This window comes from Chelonoidis abingdonii, chromosome 4 (genome assembly GCF_003597395.2).
Source record: "Chelonoidis abingdonii isolate Lonesome George chromosome 4, CheloAbing_2.0, whole genome shotgun sequence".
Lineage (NCBI taxonomy): Eukaryota > Metazoa > Chordata > Testudines > Testudinidae > Chelonoidis > Chelonoidis abingdonii.
This window is the reverse complement of record NC_133772.1, coordinates 33,515,755-33,535,586: the sequence shown is the minus strand read 5'-3', so window position 1 is coordinate 33,535,586 and position 19,832 is coordinate 33,515,755. Positions and strand designations below refer to the sequence as shown.

General features: G+C 44.7%; 1 protein-coding gene across 1 annotated transcript in view; it reads right to left on the bottom strand.

Moving 5' to 3' along the window:
• Positions 1 to 269: 269 nt before the first annotated feature.
• Positions 270 to 19,832, bottom strand: part of LOC116836364 (NACHT, LRR and PYD domains-containing protein 3-like) — a 76,875-nt gene continuing 57,312 nt past the window's right edge. Inside the window, exons 12-14 of the mRNA XM_075065029.1 lie at positions 19,465 to 19,635; positions 9,387 to 9,557; positions 270 to 568 (exon numbers count right to left, since the gene is read on the bottom strand). Of these exons, the coding sequence (XP_074921130.1) occupies positions 280 to 568; positions 9,387 to 9,557; positions 19,465 to 19,635 (631 nt within the window). The 3' untranslated portion in view covers positions 270 to 279. The remainder of the gene's footprint in view (positions 569 to 9,386; positions 9,558 to 19,464; positions 19,636 to 19,832) is intronic.

Here is a 19,832-nt window from a genome sequence, read left to right as displayed (position 1 = left end):
GCCTTGGGATGCCAAAAGCCCTTTCCTTGTCTGTTGGTCTCTGGAAAACTCAGTTAGTACCAGTACATTCAAACCTCCCCTGGTGGTGGGACCTCTCTGGATGTACATCCTGCAGCAATATGCTCAAATTACCCAGGCAAGGTGTTTTGATATTCTGGCTTTAAAGGGAAGTTAGACATATTTCAATTCCCACTTCAAACATCTTGCATGATAAAGGTTCCTTTCAGGGAGGAACAGGAGGATCAATGAACCTTGCACAAAACCTTGGATTTCAGATACTTATATATTCATCAACCAGAGAAAACAGTATACAACAATGCTTAACAGCAGAACAAGTCCAGAAACCAGCCAGTGACTCTCAAAAATATTCCACATCATTGCTGCACTACAAGACAATTTACAAATGAATGTATGGTGAGGATGTAGAGGAAACACAGGCCTGCTTGTCTGTGTATTTAGGGTCCAATAGTCGATTTCTCTATCATGCACTATCAACAGATCAGGTTTTTTCTTCTGCAAAACTTTCAAATCCTTTGTTGTATTTTCATTTATATGATTGACAGACAAGCTGTGAAAAGAAAAATGAACCATCAGTTTTATTTATAGAGTTGCTCAAATGCCTGCAATTACAAACTTTCTGAAACAAAAGACACAGCACACCTATATCAATAAAATGTTCTAGGACAGCCACATGAAACACAGAAGTGCATTGCTGCAGAGCAATATATTCTAACTGTACACTTAAAAAATACAATTGCCAAAAATCTTTATCAAGCTAGAGTCACGTTTGTAGATATTTTCCAGTAACTTCTTAAAAACAAATCTTAATAGAGCACTGCAATTTTAAAACCACAAATGCCAGAAAATCAGTGTTAAAGTTACAGGAAGAAAAGACAACTTTGGAAAGTGTGAAAATGCAGAACTGAGGGCCTGCAATAACCTTAATTTTGTCTTCCTGATCCTTGCCATCCTGTGCATCCTCTATGTCAGGCAGATGTGTGTCTACAGCAGGGGTCAGCAACTTTTCAGAAGTGCTGTGCTGAGTCTTCATTTATTCACTCTAATTTAAGGTTTTGCCTGCCAGTAATACATTTTAATGTTTTTAGAAGGTGTCTTTCTATAAGTCTATAATATATAACTAAACTATTGTTGTATGTAACGTAAATAAGGTTTTTAAAATGTTTAAGAAGCTTCATTTAAAATTAAATTAAAATGCAGAGTTCCCTGAACTGGGTAGCTAGGACCTGCACAGTGTGAGTGCCACTGAAAATCAGCTCACGTGCCGCCTTCGGCACGTGTGCCATAGGTTGCCTACCCCTGCTCTACAGCAAGCATCACAGAGTGTCAAAGACCAGGGCAATTGCACCTCTATTCTGCCTCCATGATCCAGCAAGGGCACCCACTCTCAGCCTTCCAGCTCCCCAGCCATCACCTCCCATGAGCAGAGACTAGGGTTGCCAACTTGCTAATCAGACAAAGCCAAACACTCTTGCCCCCCTCCAGCCCTTCCCTGAAGCCCGGCCCCTTCCACCAGGCTCCGCCTCACCTCATGCAATTCCCTCTCCTTCTGTCACTTGCTCTCCCCAAACCTCACTCATTTTCACTGGGATGTGGCTATGGATGTGGCTATGGATTGGGATGTGGGAGGGAGTGTGGATTGCTGGCTCTGGGAGGGGGCTCAGGGCTTTGGCAGGAAACTGGGGTGTAGAAGGAGGTGTGGAAGGAGTTGTGGGGTCCTGGTTCCAGGAGGGGGCTCAGGGCTGGAGCAGAGGGTGAGGGGTGCAGGCTCTGGCCAAGCAGTGCTTACCTCAGGTGGCTCCCAGTCATCAGTGCAGTGAGGCTAAGGCAGGCTCCCTGCCTGCCTGGCCCCACACTGCTTCCCAAAGCAGCCAGCACATCCCTGCGGCCCCTGGGGGTGAGGCAGAGGGTCTCTGCATGCTTCCCTCACCTGAAGGCACTGCCACCACAGCTACCATTGGCCACAGTTCCCAGCCAATGAGAGCTATGGAATAGGCATGGGGGGTGGGGCAGGAGCAGCATGTGGAGGCCCCCTGGCTTCCCCCTGGGGTGCAGGGACATGCCATCTGCTTCCAGGAGCAGCATAGGATAGGGCAGGCAGGGAGCCTGCCTTAGCCCCGCTGCGCCACCAGACTTTTGGCAGCCTAAAATCTCCTGGTTTGGCTTCAGTAGCTTCTGGGAGATAGAGCCCAATTCAGGGAGACTCCTGGCAAAAAATGAGAGGGTTGGCAACCTTAGCGGAGACGGTCTCTTCCTCCTGACAAGGGTGTTTGCAGAGTGCACAGCTCCTTGCCTATACTGTGATATCCCCAACAAAGTCATGCTGCCTAAGCAGACCTGTTTCACTTTTTGCTCAGAAATGTTAAATGGCATAATTGCCACAGTTACATTACCATGCAGCTCTTTCTAAGCAAGCACATTTATTTTTTAGGTAAAAGTATTACAGAGAAGACATATTAAAAACAGTAAGAGAACCTACACACATGCTATTAAGCTTAGCAGATAACACTCCCTTACTTTATCAAGGACTTTGTTGGTGATTAGTCCTTCAAGTCCCACACACTGTTTTTTCCTGTGGTGTGGTAAATGAGGGGGAGCTCCCTTTTATGGACAGCCAGCCAGTCTGTTAGCTATAAAAATCCTTCTCAGTAGCTGTTCTCTACTTGCCTTACCTGTAAAGGGTTACAAAGTCTCACTGAAATGCTTAGATAAGAGAAAATGAGTGGACACCTGGCCAAAAGAGCCAGTGAAAAGCATAGCAACTTTTAAAATTGAGAAAAAACTTCCCTTTTGTCTGTGTTGTTGCTTTTCTCTCAGCTGGGGAGACAGGGCAGCAGGGTATGCTGTAAGGTTTGGGCCAGGTATGAAAAATCATTAGCCGCACACCTAGAAACTACTCATTTGGAACCACAGATATGTAACTAAATCAGGAAATGTTTAGTTAGATGTGATCAGGTTTATTTCGGGCTTGTGGATTCCTCTGTGCTAACACAGGTGCTTTTGTTTTGTTTTTGTAACCTTTAAACTGGACCCCAAGAAAGCCATTCTTGGTGTTTAATCCTTTCGGTTGCTCTTTTAATATCTAGCAACAACCTGATTTTCCAGATGTATTTTCTTTCCCTGTTTTTTTTTTTAATAAATTTACCTTTTTTAAGAACATGACTGGAGTCCTGTCTCTAGCAGATAAGAGGTCTGGGCATATGTTTTTCAGATAGCTGGTGGAAACAGCTGATTTGTTTTTCTTCCCTTTTCTCACCTCTTCCCCAGAGGAGGGGTGAAAGAGTTGAGTTTACCCCACACAAAGGAATTCCCAAGTGCGCTTTCCTGGGCTCTCAAAGGGGTACTGCACTTGGGTAGCGGCAGCATTTACCAACCAAGGCCAGGGGGATCTGTAACCTTGGGAGTTTAATACAAGCCTGGAGTGGCAGGTATTAATTTTTAGAATCCTTGTGGGCCCCCACCTTCTGCACTCGAAGTGCCAGAGTGGAGAATTAGCCTTGACATGTGGTCAAAAGTTCTTCATAGCTTCAGCTCAGAACAAGCACACTCGTGAATATGTTAGTTACTCCTTTACAGAGTTTGTCTTTGACCTGTCCTCATGCAATAGGTGATCAGCAGACAAAAAGTCCCCCACTTAGGATCATGCGTCAAAGACTTAGTCGATAGGTGAAGCTTCACAATCTCCTCCTTCCATGTACTTCCTAGGAGTTCAGCTTCACATATATTGTCCCAAAAGATCATCTTTGTCTGTTACTTTTGTCAACATAGTCTTTTGAAGCTCACAGTACTTCCCAGAGATTGCATTAATCCTATCTTCCTCTTGAAGAAGTTCCATACAATCCATAAACATTTGCATTTAATACAACTAACTACTAAGATACTTAAACTTAATTTAATAAGTTTTGTCCAGGATATTGCAGAAAATTGCCATAACTATCAGAGTGTACCTAGATGTCTTGATCAAACTCAGATAACTTAGCAGCTCAGCCATGAACATCTCAAACCCCATGTGACTTTGGTGTTTTATCTGCAGACTTCTCCAACACATTTGATTTCACACAGCTACATGTATATAACTGAGTAGCAAAGGGTGACAAAGTGTGAGACATTCACTACAGTAGGGAGCTGAAACATAAGAGTGAATGGTCAAAATGGTTGTCAGTAATTCAGGGCCTGACATTTACTAGGGAGAGGGAGGGAACTTGGAGGCATTTGGTGCATAGGAAGTGTCACACCACTGTTTTACATTTCCATCTAAGGATCTCATCATACTTTGCAACCATGCATCAGTTTATGCCTTTGAAAGTGATAGAAGCTAGATCAGAAAAGAACAGGAGTACTTGTGGCACCTTAGAGACTAACAAATTTATTGTAGCATAATTTTATAAGGAAAGTGATCAGTTAAGGTGATCTATTGTCAGCAGGAGAAAAAAAGAACTGTAAAGAAGTAAAGAAAGTAAAACTATTTCCCCATGTTTAACCCCCCATCACACACACACACACACGGTTCCTTATTTCTCCTTGTCAAGTGCTGGAAATGGGCCATTTTCATTACCACTACAAACAGTTCTTTTTCTCTCCTGCTGACAACAGCTCACCTTAACTGATCACTCTCCTTATAATGTGTATGGTAACACCCATTGTTTCATGTTCTCTGTGTGTATATATATATCTTCCTACTGTATCTTCCACTGCATGCCTCCGATGAAGTGAGCTATAGCCCACGAAAGCTTATGCTACAATAAATTTGTTAGTCTCTAAGGTGCCACAAGTACTCCTGTTCTTTTTGCGGATACAGACTAAGATGGCTGCTACTCTGAGATCAGAAAAGGGCACTCTTCTTCTGAAATGGGAGTGTCCACACAGGGCTTTAGCTATGCATGTAGACAAGCCCACAGAGAGCACCTTTCAGAGGTTTTCAAAATGCTCTTTATCATTAGGCCCCATGAATAGTCGATCATCCTTGTAACTCCAAGTGCCAAGAATACTCTGTTACATGGTCCATGGCTCACTGCTAAATAGCAGGTGTGAATGCTATTCCAAACACTAGTCTGTCATATTGAAATATGTCAATTGTGGGGTGGTACTTGTCACTGTCTTCTGCCTCTATTTCTGGGTAGGCTTGGGAGAGGTTGCTTGAGGAGAAATGCTTACCACTTGCAAATATATGACCTATTCTAGGTAATGGATACTTATCCATATGCAATAATGGATTAATGGTAACCTTGATATCACCAGAGATCCAGCCAGCCTTTCATCCATAACTTTTCATCACTATAGGAGTGCTCCATTCACACCAGTTAACCTTGAAATAATTCCAGAGTCCTATCAATACTGAAATTCTGCTTCTACCTTTGGCTCTATCACAAAATGTACAGGATGAGCTTTGCAAAAATGTAGGAGTTTCTCCCTTTGCAAGGACACCTGTTGCTTTGGTAGGTTTTAAGGTCCTGACACCATCCTGAAAGACATCAGCTGCCTTGACCAGAAGTTCATTAAGTTTTGATTTGGGCTGGAGTTCACAATTTCTTTTTAACAAAACCTATAGGCATTTTATGCTTTGCCAGCCCACCTGAATCTCTCTGCCATTCTCCTCCAAAAAGTGCACAACCAGCTCCCATCACAAAATAGAGGTTACCACAACTGTAAACAGCATGTGCTAATCTTCACTGCAGTAAACATACAGAGGGAGATTTCCCCTTGTGGTGGGATGTACCAATCCCATAGGGGGAGAGAAGGGGTTAATGAGAGCCTGTGGCACAGACATCTGATTGATACTTTATAGCACACAAGTGACATAGAACACAGGTCCCTCCCCTGAACAGTTTATAATCTAAGGCCCCGATCTTGCAGTAGAATTTGCACAGCCGGACCCTTTACCGGAACAGAGCTCCACTGACTTCAATAGGGCTCCACACAGATGTAAGAATCTGCTTACCTGTTGGAGCGTAAATGATGGACATGACAGACAAGTGAGGATATTACACTAGGGAGGTGAGGAGGACTTGGGTTACAAAGCAAATGTAGGTACATTACTCAATGGTACATGCACAGACACGACTTGGGGGGATTTAAATGCTGTGGTTTGATTTGGGGGTTTAGTTTTTTATTCATTGTGTTAGAGATTACAGTGCAGAGACACTGTTTTGTAGCAGATGCTGAAAAGTGAGTTTTCATGAGAGATTCAAATGAGGCGAAGGAGGGGACTTGACAGACAGATGTTAGACAGGGGCTCCAAGAACAAAGGACAGCCTGAAAAGGAAGCTTCTCCTTATGGTGGGGCTCCCACTCCATACGACAATACACACTCCGTATGAAATGCTACTGCTCATGTTTCACTCCTGTTAAGTTGGGTGTAAGTAGCGGCTCATCAGGCCACATCCTTGCCCCCATCAACAGCTGCTTTCTGCTTTGCACTAAGACGACGTCAGGAGCTAGATTCCCATAACACAAGGTCAAGAAGAGGGAGAGAGACAGATGCAGCAAGAGAAACCAGTCAAGGGCAGTTTGGGAGGGAGGCAAAGGGAAAATCATGAAGGACTGTTGGATAAAACCCAGATTGTATCCAAATTTACCCCGATGGTGTGCAATGAATGCTAGTTTAGATGGATGGAATGAATTCACCCAGTAGGTCTGAGTAGGACAAACAGGAATTATGTCTGTGAATTAATTTTAATATATGTTAATAGAATCTATGGGTTGTTTTATAAATGGTGGCAGGTCTGCATAGTACCTAAACAACTCAATCTTTTACAGTGTATTTCTCTTCCTGTTACTCCTGTGAGGTAGGGCAGAGCTACTATCCCCATCTACACATCTGAGGCACAGAGAGACTAAGTGACTTGCCCAAGGTCACACAGGGGGTCTGGCAGAGGAAGGAATGGAACCCAGGAGTCTCAAGATACTGCCCTAATCTCTAGACCAGACTTCCTCTCTAAAAGCTAACTAACAGTGTACAACAACTTTCTTGTGCAAACAACCCTCGCACTCTCACTATCCTGAATCTCCAGTAGATTTATACCAGAAATGCACATGTTCAGACAAAAGCTCCTTGCGATAATAGTAGGAGCCAAAAATGCAGGTCTGATAACCACCCCCCATAATGCCCTCTGTTCATTCCTTGCCTCTGCAGCAGTGTCAGCAGCAGTGGGAAGGGATATCGTGATCCCTGAACCAATGGCCCTGCTAATCCTATGTGAGGAATGTGAAGAGTAGCACAAGAGTGAGAGGAATCTGCCGGCTGTAGGTCAATATTGGCCCAAGCAATTCCTCAGGCAAAGGCTGAATAAATCTGCAGAGGGAATATTCATAGATTTTAAGGCCAGATGGGAACCACTATGATCATCTAGTTTGATCTCCTGTATACCATAGGCCAAAGGACTTCCCTGCATTAAGTCTCTGAAAGGGATTGTTTAGAACATCCCAGAACCACAGACCGGGGTGGGGGGGATATTTAGGATTGTGCAAAGAGCTGGACATTTAAAAAACAGTTACCATTCCAAAGTTCCACAGAACTTGCTTCCATTCCCTCCTATCTGCCTTTCATTTTCTCTAGTCTTGTTTTCTCTCTCGTCCCGCACAATCTCAATGACTCGTTTAAGCACTTTTCCTGATCCTCTTTAGTGTTGTGGCAGAGATATTTATAAACATTCACTTGTAGCTGTAGGTTTAAAACCCGTGGCTACGTGTTTACATGAGCTGCAAATAACATGTAAGCTAATGCCCTCCTCTGGGTCTTTTCACTCTGCCTCTCTTTTTCTGTTTCTGTTTGTTTGTCTTTGTCCCAGGATTATTTGTGGTAATGGTGGTAAATTATTTGAATGAAGGAAAGTTCTTTTAATTAAACTGTGAAAGACTTTCAGACTTGTGTTCTCATTCCTGCTTATTAAGTGAAAGAACTAGAGGTTTTAACATGACAATATGCAGCTTCCGAGTGCACTAAGAGACACTAGTATCAGTGGGGTAGCCGCAGGGCCGGTGCAACCATTTAGGCAGACTAGGCGGTTGCCTAGGGCACCAAGATTTGGGGGCACCAAAAAGCAGCACCCCCAATTTTTTTTTAAGTGGTTGAACGGCCTGCTGCTGCTGGGACGGAGAGGGAGTCTGAGCTGCCGGCGGCAGCGGCAGCGGGTCAGCACCAGGGTGTCCTTGGGTCAGGGCTGCACCGCCGCGGCAGCTGATAGCCCAGGGGTCCCCTGGGTCAGTGCGCCGCTGAGGCAGCGTTGCAGCCCAGGTGTTCTCCTGGCCAGGGAAACCCCTGGGTTCCTGGCTGGCCACGGCTTGGCGCACTGACCCAGGAGCCCTGGTCAGTGAACCGCCCGCGGCATCCGGCAGCCCAGGGGTTCCCTGGTCAGCACGCTGCCACAACAGCCGGCAGTCCAGGGATTTCCCCTGGATCAGCGCGTCCGACTGTTGGCCGCACGGCCAGGCCAGGGGTTCCCCTGGGTCAGCGCCGCTTGCAGCCGGCTGGTTTTAGCCAGGAATTTCCCTGAGGTCAGGCACACTGCCGCCGGCTGGCAGCCCAGGGATTCCCCCGGGTCAGCGCGTCGCCACCGGCAGCCAGCAGCCCAGGGTTCCCCTGGGTCAGCGCCTGCCGCCGGCACGCCAGCAGCCCAGGGGGTCCCTGGGTCAGCGCGTCGCTGCTGGCATGCAGCCCTGGAGTTCACCTGGTCAGCCGCGCCGGCATCCGGCAGACCAGGGGTTTCCCCTGGGTCAGCGTGTCGCTGCTGGCAGCTGGCAGCCCTGGGGTTCCACATGCACAGTCACTGCTTCACTTCTCCCACCCTCCCAGGCTTGCGGTGCCAATCAGCTGTTTGGCGCTGCAAAGCCTGGGAGGAGAATTAGAGCAGGGACAAGCGTTCTCGGGGAGTTCGCTGGCAGCACGAGGTGAGCTGGGGTGGGAGTACCGCAGGGCTCCTCGGGCCAGGGGGTGAAAAAGCTGCCGCAGGGTGCGAGGAGCTGCCACGGGGGCAGGGGGCACACTTCAGGCGTGGGGGGGGGGGAGGCGGGGAGCTGCTGCAGGGCTGTGGGGGCGCAAAGTGGAAGTTTTGCCTAGGGCACGAAACTTCCTTGCACCGGCCCTGGGTAGCCGTGTTAGTCTGGATCTGTAAAAGCAGCAAAGAGTCCTGTGACACCTTGTAGACGAACAGACGTATTGGATCATGAGCAAGAGACACTAGATCATTCAAGTTTTTCACTAGTAAATTGCAGCCTATCTTCATAGCAGTGAGAGAAAAATGAGAGCCAGTTCTTGGGTTACAGGCACGGACAGTAACCCTACGATTCTAGTAAAAAGGCCGTAATCCTGACACTGTGTTAATAACCACAGATAACCAGGGTCACAGGTTCAAATCTCAGCTGTAACTTACCACAATTTCTGCACTCTGGAGTTTCGATGTTTCAGTCCTTCGCACAACTGCTTCACCCCTGAATCTTCCAGTTTGTTCTCACATACGTCCAGTTCTCTCAGAGCCCGGTTTGAACCAAGAGCAGAGAAGAGCTCCCCACAACAAGCAACTGTGAAATCACAACGACTCAATCTGCAGGAGCCAAAGATATCAAGAGGAAGTTGTTGATTTTTGCCTCATTCACTGCTGTCGGTGGTGTCTAGGAGATTTTCTGCTCTAGACACGCACAGATAAATCACTAGTGGCATGACAGCCTCCTGAGGGAATTCATTTCCACGTGCACCTGTTGTGTCAGTTCCTGTGTATTCCACAAGGGAATGTTCATCTGAATCAAAAGGAAAGGGAGATTGACAGTCCATTTCTAATGGTCTGGAGAGTCCTAATAACATTCTGTAATAAGCTGCTGGTCCACAAGTGGGAACCCCTTATCTATAATGAGTTGGGGAGACAGGACTGGGCTCCGGGATGTTCTGGGACTGGCAGGGACTCAGATCAGCACCTAGTCAGTAGTGGGTGCTGTGTTAACCAGAGTAATAATGAGAGCAAAGTGACATCCTGGGGACAGTGAATATGGCTGACATAGAGATGGCCAATGTGTGTGAGGGTGAGCAGCAGGCTGCAGGCAGTAGTGAGAGAAGGCTGGGTAGCAGGATCCTGAGAGCCAGGGAAAGTAGGCGGGGGCCAGCCCACAACCCACTCTCAGTAACACTTGCTGGCTGAGCTGTGTTATCAGTATGACTGTAACCCAGACATCTCTTGGTGCCAACTGGCTGAGGGTACAAGAGGTGCACAGCGGTTTGCAAGGGATCCCGTGGGTCTGATGTCTACATAACTGTGCACCAAAGGGGCAGTATGTAAGGACTATACTAACAGCCAGTAACACATTGGTTGTCCTAATCATGGTGAGCTGCATGTACAAATGATGTTTAAGGAATTATGCATCTATAGTGAGAAGTATGTTCTAAAGCTATGTAAATTAAGACAGGTCACCTGAAGGTGATAAACAGGTATTATCCAGCAGTGGGCAGGAGATGCTTATCTCTGCCTGGCTGTCCATTGTGTATTGTGTGTCTGTTAAAAGCATATATCCCAATTCTGAACCTTAGCGTCCAAAATGTGGGTGCCTAGCATAAATTCCTCTAAGCTTAATTACCAGCTTAGATCTGATAGCGCTGCCACCAGCCAGATTTTTTCCTTCCTCCCCACACAATTTCCCTGGCGTGATTTCTAACTAGAAAAAAATCCAACAGGTCTTAAAAAGAAAGCTTTATATAAAAGACAGAAAAAAGACATAAAAATGGTCTCTGTATCAGGTGACATATCATACACGGGTCAATTGCTTAAAAGAAAATGAATAAACAGCCTTATTCAAAAAGAATACAATTTAAAAACATTCCAGCAAACTAACACACATGTAAATACAAAAAACGACAATAGAAGCCTTACTGTCTTTCTACCTTTGTACTTTACAACTTGGAAACAGAAGATTAGAAAGCTTGGAAGACGAGAGAAGTTCACTCTCAGAGCCTGAGAGCAACAGAACGAGAAAGACAAAGACACACACCCAGAAGTTCCCTCCCTTTTCGAGATTTTGAAAAAATAATCTTGTTTCCTGATTGGTCCTCTGGTCAGGTGTTTGGTTACCCCTTTGCAGGTGAAATAGACATTAACCCTTAGCTATCTGTTTATGACAGTGTCTTACAATGTAAGTCTATCTACATATACAGCCACTAGCTAATCAAGATTGTGAAATTGACAAGAGATCACAAAATCTCCAAGAAGGAGTACACAGTAGGAGGGTGTTCTGTTTGTGATGAAGATCAAAGAATTAGGGCTGGTCTACACCTCACACTTAGGTCAACGTTATGCATTTTATGTCATCTTAACTCTGTAATCGTCTACACTAAAATGTAGCTCCCACCAATGCAACTCGTCCGCTACACTGACTTAACTCCACCTCCACAAGAGGTGTAGCACTTAAGGCGATGTAGTTAGGTCAATACAGTGTCAGCGTAGACACTGTTGCCTACATCAGCTGTTGCTGCCTTTCAGAAACCATCCCCCAATGGCAGTTAAATTGGTGCAAGCGCTCCTAGTGAGGACGCACAGATTCAATTACTGCAGTGGCTGTACATTGACATAACATAGGACAGGGGTAGGCAACCTGTGGCACGCGTGCTGAAGGTGGCACACGAGCTGATTTTCAGTGGCACTCACGCTGCCTGGGTCCTGGCCACCAGTTTGGGGGGCTCTGCATTTTAATTTAATTTTAAATGATTCTTCTTAAACGTTTTTAAAACCTTAATTTACTTTACATATAACAATAGTTTAGTTACATATTAAAGACTTGTAGAAAGAGATCTTCCAAAAATGTTAAAATGCATAACTGGCACACGAAACCTTAAATTAGAGTGAATAAATGAAGACTCGGCATACCACTTCTGAAAGGCTGCCAACCTCTGACCTAGGTCAACTTAATTAGTCTGCTTTATCAGGGGAATGCAGAGAGACACCCAGTATATTTTATCTAGCTGCCAGCTGCCTTGTTCTAAGAATGGAGGGTTATAATCAGCCTGGTTGTTAATGACTGGGGGGAAAACTTTGCGTGAGATACTCTCCTGTTTGATAGTATCAGAGGGGTAGCCATGTTAGTCTGGATCTGTAAAAGCAGTAGAGAATCCTGTGGCACCTTATAGACTAACAGACGTTTTGGAGCGTGAGCTTTCGTGGGTGAATACCCACTTCGTCAGACGCAGGTAGTGGAAATTTCCAGGGGCAGGTATATATATGCTAGCAAGCAAGCTAGAGATAACGAGGTTAGTTCAGTCAGGGAGGGTGAGGCACTGTTCTAGCAGTAGAGGTGTGAAAACCAAGGGAGGAGAAACTGGTTCTGTAATTGGCAAGCCATTCACAGTCTTTGTTTAGTCCAGAGCTGATGGTGTCAAATTTGCAAATGAACTGAAGCTCAGCAGTTTCTCTTTGAAGTCTGGTCCTGAAGTTTTTTTGCTGCAGGATGGCCACCTTAAGGTCTGCTATAGTGTGGCCAGGGAGGTTGAAGTGCTCTCCTACAGGTTTTTGTATATTGCCATTCCTAATATCTGATTTGTGTCCATTTATCCTTTTCCGTAGAGACTGTCCAGTTTGGCCGATGTACATAGCAGAGGGGCATTGCTGGCATATGATGGCGTATATTACATTGGTGGACGTGCAGGTGAATGAACCAGTGATGGTGTGGCTGATCTGGTTAGGTCCTATGATGGTGTCGCTGGTGTAGATATGTGGGCAGAGTTGGCATCGAGGTTTGTTGCATGGATTGGTTCCTGAGCTAGAGTTACTATGGTACGGTGTGCAGTTGCTGGTGAGAATACGTTTCAGGTTGGTAGGTTGTCTGTGAGCAAGGATTGGCCTGCCACCCAAGACCTGTGAAATCCACCCTTTATCCTGTTTGATAAAGTATCTTATTATCAGGGGGAGCTAGAGAATAGGGGACCACAAACAGGAGAGTTTGAGAGGGGGAGAATGAGAAGGCAATCCCTCTGCTGAATCAAACAAGGTGTGAGTACAAACAGTGGGGTGAGGAAGTTTGAGTTTGCTTGACTGTTTGCGTCTTTCTTTCTCTTTTAGGTTTATTTCAGTTATTGGGTCAGCTGGGATTGTGTATCTGGGGACTATTTGAGCCTTGTTGCCTTGATCACCCTTGATCAGCCTCAATCAGGCTAGTGATCACCTTCCCCCTCTGTGATTAACAAGAGGATAGGACTGACTTAGCAGAGAAGGCCTTAAAAGCCAGAGGCTAAGCGATCAGGGGACCGCAAACAAGGGAGTTTAAAAGAGGGTTTGTAGGAGGGAGTCTTGAGACAGTGATTATGGTTAGGAAGGGCCGTAACACCTGTGCCAATATTGCTCCTATCTCCTCCACTTGCACCTGTAGCCAGACAGAGAACCCGACCATGAATGTCTCTATCCAGATCCTGGTGTGGTTTTGCAGAGACTGTGGCCTGTATTTCTCACTCACATAAAACCAGACTGAGGGGACCATCCAGTGTGAAAGGTGCCTGCTGGAGGAATCTCTCAGGAAGCAGGTGGGAGAGCTACAGGAGGAGGTGGCTAGGCTAAGGAGCATCTGTGCACATGAGGAATTCCTTGAGAGTATTGAGGAGAAGAGGTCAAAGGCAGAGGAAGTTATCCAGCTACAGAGGACTCCTGGCACACCACTGGGGGAGGAGGATATGACTCTGTCAGAGGGAGGACATTGGCAGCTGGTTACTTCTGGCAGCAGGCAGTACTCCACCATGACAACTATCTCACCCCCAATGTTGATGGAGAACCGTTATGCTGCTCTGGCAATTAGAGATGAGGAATCGCCCGCTAAGGTGGAGGAGAAGAAGCTATGTACCCCCAAGGCTGGGAGGTCTTCAGCCACCACTCTCAGGAGGAAACCTGGAGTAGTGGTAGTTGGAGATTCTCTTCTGAGGGGGACGGAGGCACTCATCTGTTACCCTGACCCTGCCTTTCAGGGGCCCATATCCGAGACGTTACGGAAGGATTGTCGAGGATCATCCGACTCTCTGACTACTACTCCATGCTATTCATCCATGTGAGCACTAATGATATTGCAAGGTATGACCCTCAGCAGATCAAAAATTACTACAGGGCTCTGGGGGTATGGATGAAGGAGGTCGGAGCGCAGGTGGTGTTCTCTTCGATCCTTCCGGTCAAGGGTAGTGGCCTGGGCAGACAGATGCATCCTGAAAGTGAATACCTGGCTGCTAAGATGATGTCACCAGGAGGGCTTTGGCTTCCTTGACCATGGGATGATGTTTCAGAAAGAAGGACTGCTAAGCAGAGATGGGGTCCACCTATTGAGGAAGGGGAAGACTGGCTAAACTAGTGAGGAGGGGTTTAAACTAGGTTTGAAGAGGGCAGGAGACCAAGGCCTACAGGTAAGTCAAACACGTGCAGACTTGAGAGAAGGGTCAGAAATTGGGGAAAGCATGGGCTGTAATAGCAGGGATCAACAAGAGACAAGACAGAACTTTGTGGAGGGAATCAAATTACTATCTTAAATGTCTGTATACTAATGCAAGAAGTATGGGGAATAAGCAGGAAGAACTCCTAGTGCTGGTCAATGACCAAAACTATGACATAGCTGTCATTATAGAGACCTGGTGGGACAATATGCATGACTGGAATATTAGTGTAGAAGGGTACAGCTTGCTGAGGAAGGATAGGCAGGGGGGAAGAGGAGGTGTTGCCTTGTATATTAAGCATGTATACACTTGGTCTGAGGTTGAGATGGAAATAGAAGACAGACTTGTTGAAACGCTCTGGATAAGGATAAAAGGGGTAAAAAATGAAGGTGATGTCACAGTAGGAGTCTTCTACAGACCACCTAACCAGGAAGAAGAGGTGGATGAGGAGTTTTTCAAACAACTAACAAAAATATCCAAAGCACAGGACTTGGTGGTAATGGGGGATTTCAACTACCCAGACATCTGTTGGGAAAATAACACCGCAAGGCACAGATTATCCAATAAATCCCTGGAATGTATTGAAGATAATTTTTTGTTCCAGAAGGTGGAGAAAGCTACTAGGGGAGAGGCTGTTCTAGACTTGAATTTGACAAATAAGGTGGAACTGGTTGAGAATTTGGAAGTGAAAGGCAGCTTGGGTGAAAGCGATCATGAAATAATGAGTTCATGATTCTAAGGAATGGTAGGAGGGGAAACAGAAAAATAAAGACAATAGATTTTAAGAAGGCAGACTTTAGCAAACTCAAGGAGTTGGTAGGTAAGATCTCATGGGAAGGGGGAAAAATAGAGGACAGCTGGCAGGTTTTCAGAAAGACATTATTAAGGGCACAAGAGCAAACTCTCTCACCGTGTAAAAAAGACAGGAAGTATAGCAAGAGACCACCCTGGTTTAAACCAGGAGATCTCAAATGTTCTAAAAATCAAAAAAAGAGTCCTACAAAAAGTGGAAACAAGAAGGTCAAATTACAAAGGAGGAATATAAACAAATAACACATATGTAGGGGCAAAATTAGAAAGGCCAAGGCACAAAACAAGATCAAACTAGTTAGAGACATAAAGGGTAACAAGAAAACGTTCTACAAATACATTAGAAGCAAGAGGAAAACCAAGGAGAGAATAGGGCCGTTACTCATGAAAAGGGAAAAACAATAACAGAAAATGTGGAAATGGCAGAAGTGCTTAATGACTTCTTTGTTTCGGTTTTCACCAAGGTTGCCATAGAGAATGTCAGTGAAAATGGGGTAGGTTTATATGTTAAAATAGAGAAAGAACAAGTTAAAAGGTATTTGGACAAGTTAGATGTCTTCAAGTCACCAGGGCCTGGTGAAATGCATCCTAGAATACTCAAGGAACTGACTGAAGAAATATCTGAGCCATTAACTATTATCTTCAAAAAGTCATAGAAGACGGGAGATTCCAGAAGACTGGAAAAGAGCACATATTGTGCCTATCTATAAAAAGGGAAACAAGGGCAACCCAGGCAATTACAGACCACTCAGCTTAACTTCTGTACCAGGTAAGATAACAGAGCAAATAATTAAGGAATCAATTTGCAAATTTCTAGAAGATAATAAGGTGATAAGTGACAATCAGCATGGATTTTCAAGAACAAATCATGTCAAACTAACCTGATAGCTTTCTTTGACAGGATAACAAGTCTTGTGGATGAGAGGGATGTGTTAGAGAGCTTATTCCTTCACTCTCACACTTCCCTGGTCCTTCTTGCATAAACAAAGAGCAACAATACCCGAAGTCCAAAGGTGCAAACAATTCGATGTTTATTGGGGTGAACTTTCAGCAAGCTTAAATCCAAGTTCCTTTTCCTTATTTTTGAATCCCAATTTACTTCCTGTTTGTCCCTAATTTATATAGTAATAGTCTTAGCTATACCTTAACCAATCATTCTACTAAAATTTACCTAACCAATCCTAACATATTGTAACATGATTAGCTAACCAATTATATCCCACCACCTTAATTAGTTTACACCTAGCAAAATTAATTATACAGCAGACAGAAACAATCACAGAACCAAACAGAGACCATGCAAATAAACATACAAAACAATACAGAAGTCAGGATTTTACTACTACATCTATACAGACTTAAGGGTTCTCCAGCTGTGTCTATTGATAAGTGAGTTCTTGCCAGACAGAAAACTATCAAACTAAATTTCCTTTTACATGTTTTAGGCTCTTCCCTTTCTCTGGAGGTGATAGATCGGACCACCTTCCTAACAGTCCCAGATTGCCATATTTCAATATGACTAGTTTAGAATGTGAGGTTGTGACCATACATTTTCCAGTTTATGGCTGGCCTCTGCTGCTTAGCCGAAGGCCTTAGCCTAAGAACCAGGCCTCAGACTGTCACAGTAAGAGAAGGCCCTTACACAGACAGACAGTGATTTTTGGTTATTTCTTTATACCTCCATAACTAGCTAAGTGATAAGAATACATCTAAATTCTTAAAGTATAGGCCTTTGCAGACAGGTCTGAATATCTATATCCTAACAGGATGTGGTACATGTGGTATATTTAGACTTTAGTAAGGCTTTTGATACAGTTTTGCATGGCCTTCTCATTAAGAAACTAGGGAAATACAACCTACTAGAGTTACTATGAGGTGAATGCATAACTAGCTGGAAAACTGCTCCCAAAGAATAGTTATCAATGGTTCACAGTCAGGCTGGATGGGCATAATGAGTGGGGTTCTGCAGGGATCAGTTCTGGGTCCAGTTCTTTTCAATGTCTCCGTCAAGGATTCAGATCATGCCATAGCGAGTATACTTATTAAGTTTGCAGGTGATATCAAGCAAGTGCCTTAGAGGATAGGATGAAAATTCAGAATTGTCTGGACAAACTAGAGAAATGATCTGAGGTAAATAGGATGAAATTCAATAAGGACAAATGCAAAGTACTCTTCTTAAGAAGGAACAATCAGTTGTACACGTACAAAATGGGAAATGACTGCCTAGGAAAGAGTACTTGCGGAAAGGGATTTAGGGGTCATAGTAGACCACTAGCTAAATATGAGTCAACAGTGTAAAGCTGTTGCAAAAAAAGCAAACATCATTCTGGGATGTATTTACAGGAGTATTTTAAGCAAGACACAAGAAGTAATTCTTCTGCTCAACTCCGGGCTGATTAGGCCTCAACTCAAGGATTGTGTCCAGTTCTGGGTGCCACATTTCAGGAAAGATGTGAACAAATTGGAGAAAGTCCAGAGAAGAGCAGCAAGGATGATTAGTTTCAGAGTAGCAGCTGTGTTAGTCTGTATCCGCAAAAAGAACAGGAGGCAACTGATGAAGTGAGCTGCAGCCCATGAAAGTTTATGCTACAATAAATTTGTTAGTCTCTAAGGTGCCACAAGTACTCCTGTTCTTTTGAAGGATGATTAGGGATCTGGAAAATATGACCTATGAGGAAAGATTGAAAGAATTGGGTTTGTTTAGTCTGAAAAAGAGAAAACTGAGAGGGGACATGATAACAGTTTTTGAGTATCTAAAAGGTTGTTATGAGGAGGAGAAAGAAAAATTGTTCTCCTTAACCTTTGATGATGGAACAAGAAGCAATGAGCTTAAATTGCAGCAATGGAGGTTTATGTTGGACATTAGGAAAAATTTCCTAACTGTCAGGGTGGTTAAGCACTGGAATAAATTGCCTACGGAGGTTGTAGAATCTCCATCACTGGAGATTTCTAAAGGTAGGTTAGACAAACACCTGTCAGGAATGGTCTAGATAGTGCTTGGTCCTGCCATGAGTGCAGGGACTGGAGTTAATGACCTCTCGTGGTTCCTTTCAGTCCTATGATTCTTTTCAGTATAAGCAAATCTAAGTGTGATTTGAGCAAGTGGTGATCCTGAGGTGAAACTGGCAACCTGAGATATACTGTTCTTTTGGGAATAGAATACCTGTAAATACATGAGTATCCAGTGGGCGAGGGGCTGGATGCTCCAGGGGGAGAGTTGAAGGGGTCACAGGTTTGGAGGATGTCTATCACTAATCTGCAGAAGGACTATGAGGCCTAGAGGGGAGGGCTTATGTGGCCAGTGACTGGAGGAGTTGGGGAACCTCACACTACCAGCAGATTGTAGCAAAGTGCATCCCAGCTTTGGATACCCCAGAAAGCATTACAGTGACACTTTGGCCAGAAATAACCTGTTTTTCAGCCCCCTTGGGGAAAACACATTGAATGTGAATAAATAACATCAACATTATTGTTTACAGCCAGTTGGGAAGAACAAAGTGTTTAATTTTCTTTAGTCTCCAGACCTTTTAAGAGAGCAAGAGTGACAGCTCCCATTCAGAAGTGAGGTGTCTGTCATTATTATCGCTTGACTGAATAAAGTAATTATGTTTCTAGCAAGGAAATATGCTATGCACTAGATTATGTCCTCAGCTGCATCAAGTTCACACTTGGTACCAATGAGGACAACAAAGAGCCCTAGAAGTGAAGCAATTGGCTCTAAACCCCATTTCTATCTTCCTGTTTCAGGGCCAAGCAGTGGCCCAAACAGTCTCCGGTATAACTTGGAAGAACCTCAAGGTGTTCTAAATTACTTCAGCTGCTTTGCCAACCTAGCTTCTGATGGAGCTCCATGCACTCTGCCCCAACCCCTCATGCCCCTGACATACACCCTCCATGCCTCTGCACACGCCCCAGTTGGATGGGGATATGGGTGGCACAGAACTGGCTATACCTATTTTGCATACCCAGGATTACCCTGGGTCAGTAGGATCATTGGCTGCACTTTTAGGGCAGCTGCACAGCTGCTTTACCCTGAACAGGAGGCGAGGGTAGACCTCACAATGCTGTTCAATTGTTTAACTAGTAAAATGCAACTAATGAACACATCAGTGGCTCTCTGTTCTTTGCCTTGGGAGCAGAGTTGGGAGGGTCCAGGGCTGGGATCCACACACTGTAGGATACAGTGTTCTGGATTAAAAGAACATAACTCAACACTACAACATTAACAGGCACAGACTAAAGAACCAGCTATTACTTACCTTAGATTCTGCAGTTTGCAGTTTGGATGTTTCAGTCCCTCACACAGCAGCCTCATTCCTGAATCCTCCAGTTTGTTGTTCCTCAGGTCCAACTCTGTCAGGGTCTGTCTTGTGCTAAAAACAGAGGAGAGATCCCCACAACAAGCAGCTGTGAGATCACAATTCGCCAATCTACAGGAGACAAAAACAGACAGCAAAATGACTATCTATCTGTTTATAGCCCATTCTCTACATTTCCATTCAGTGAGACCAATGTGCATCTCTAAAGACAGTCGTAATTCAGAGACAATAGAAATAATTTTATTTATTTCAATTTGAATAATAAAAAGACACCTTGTGATGAAAGTGGCATTTTCTGTAGTACTTGT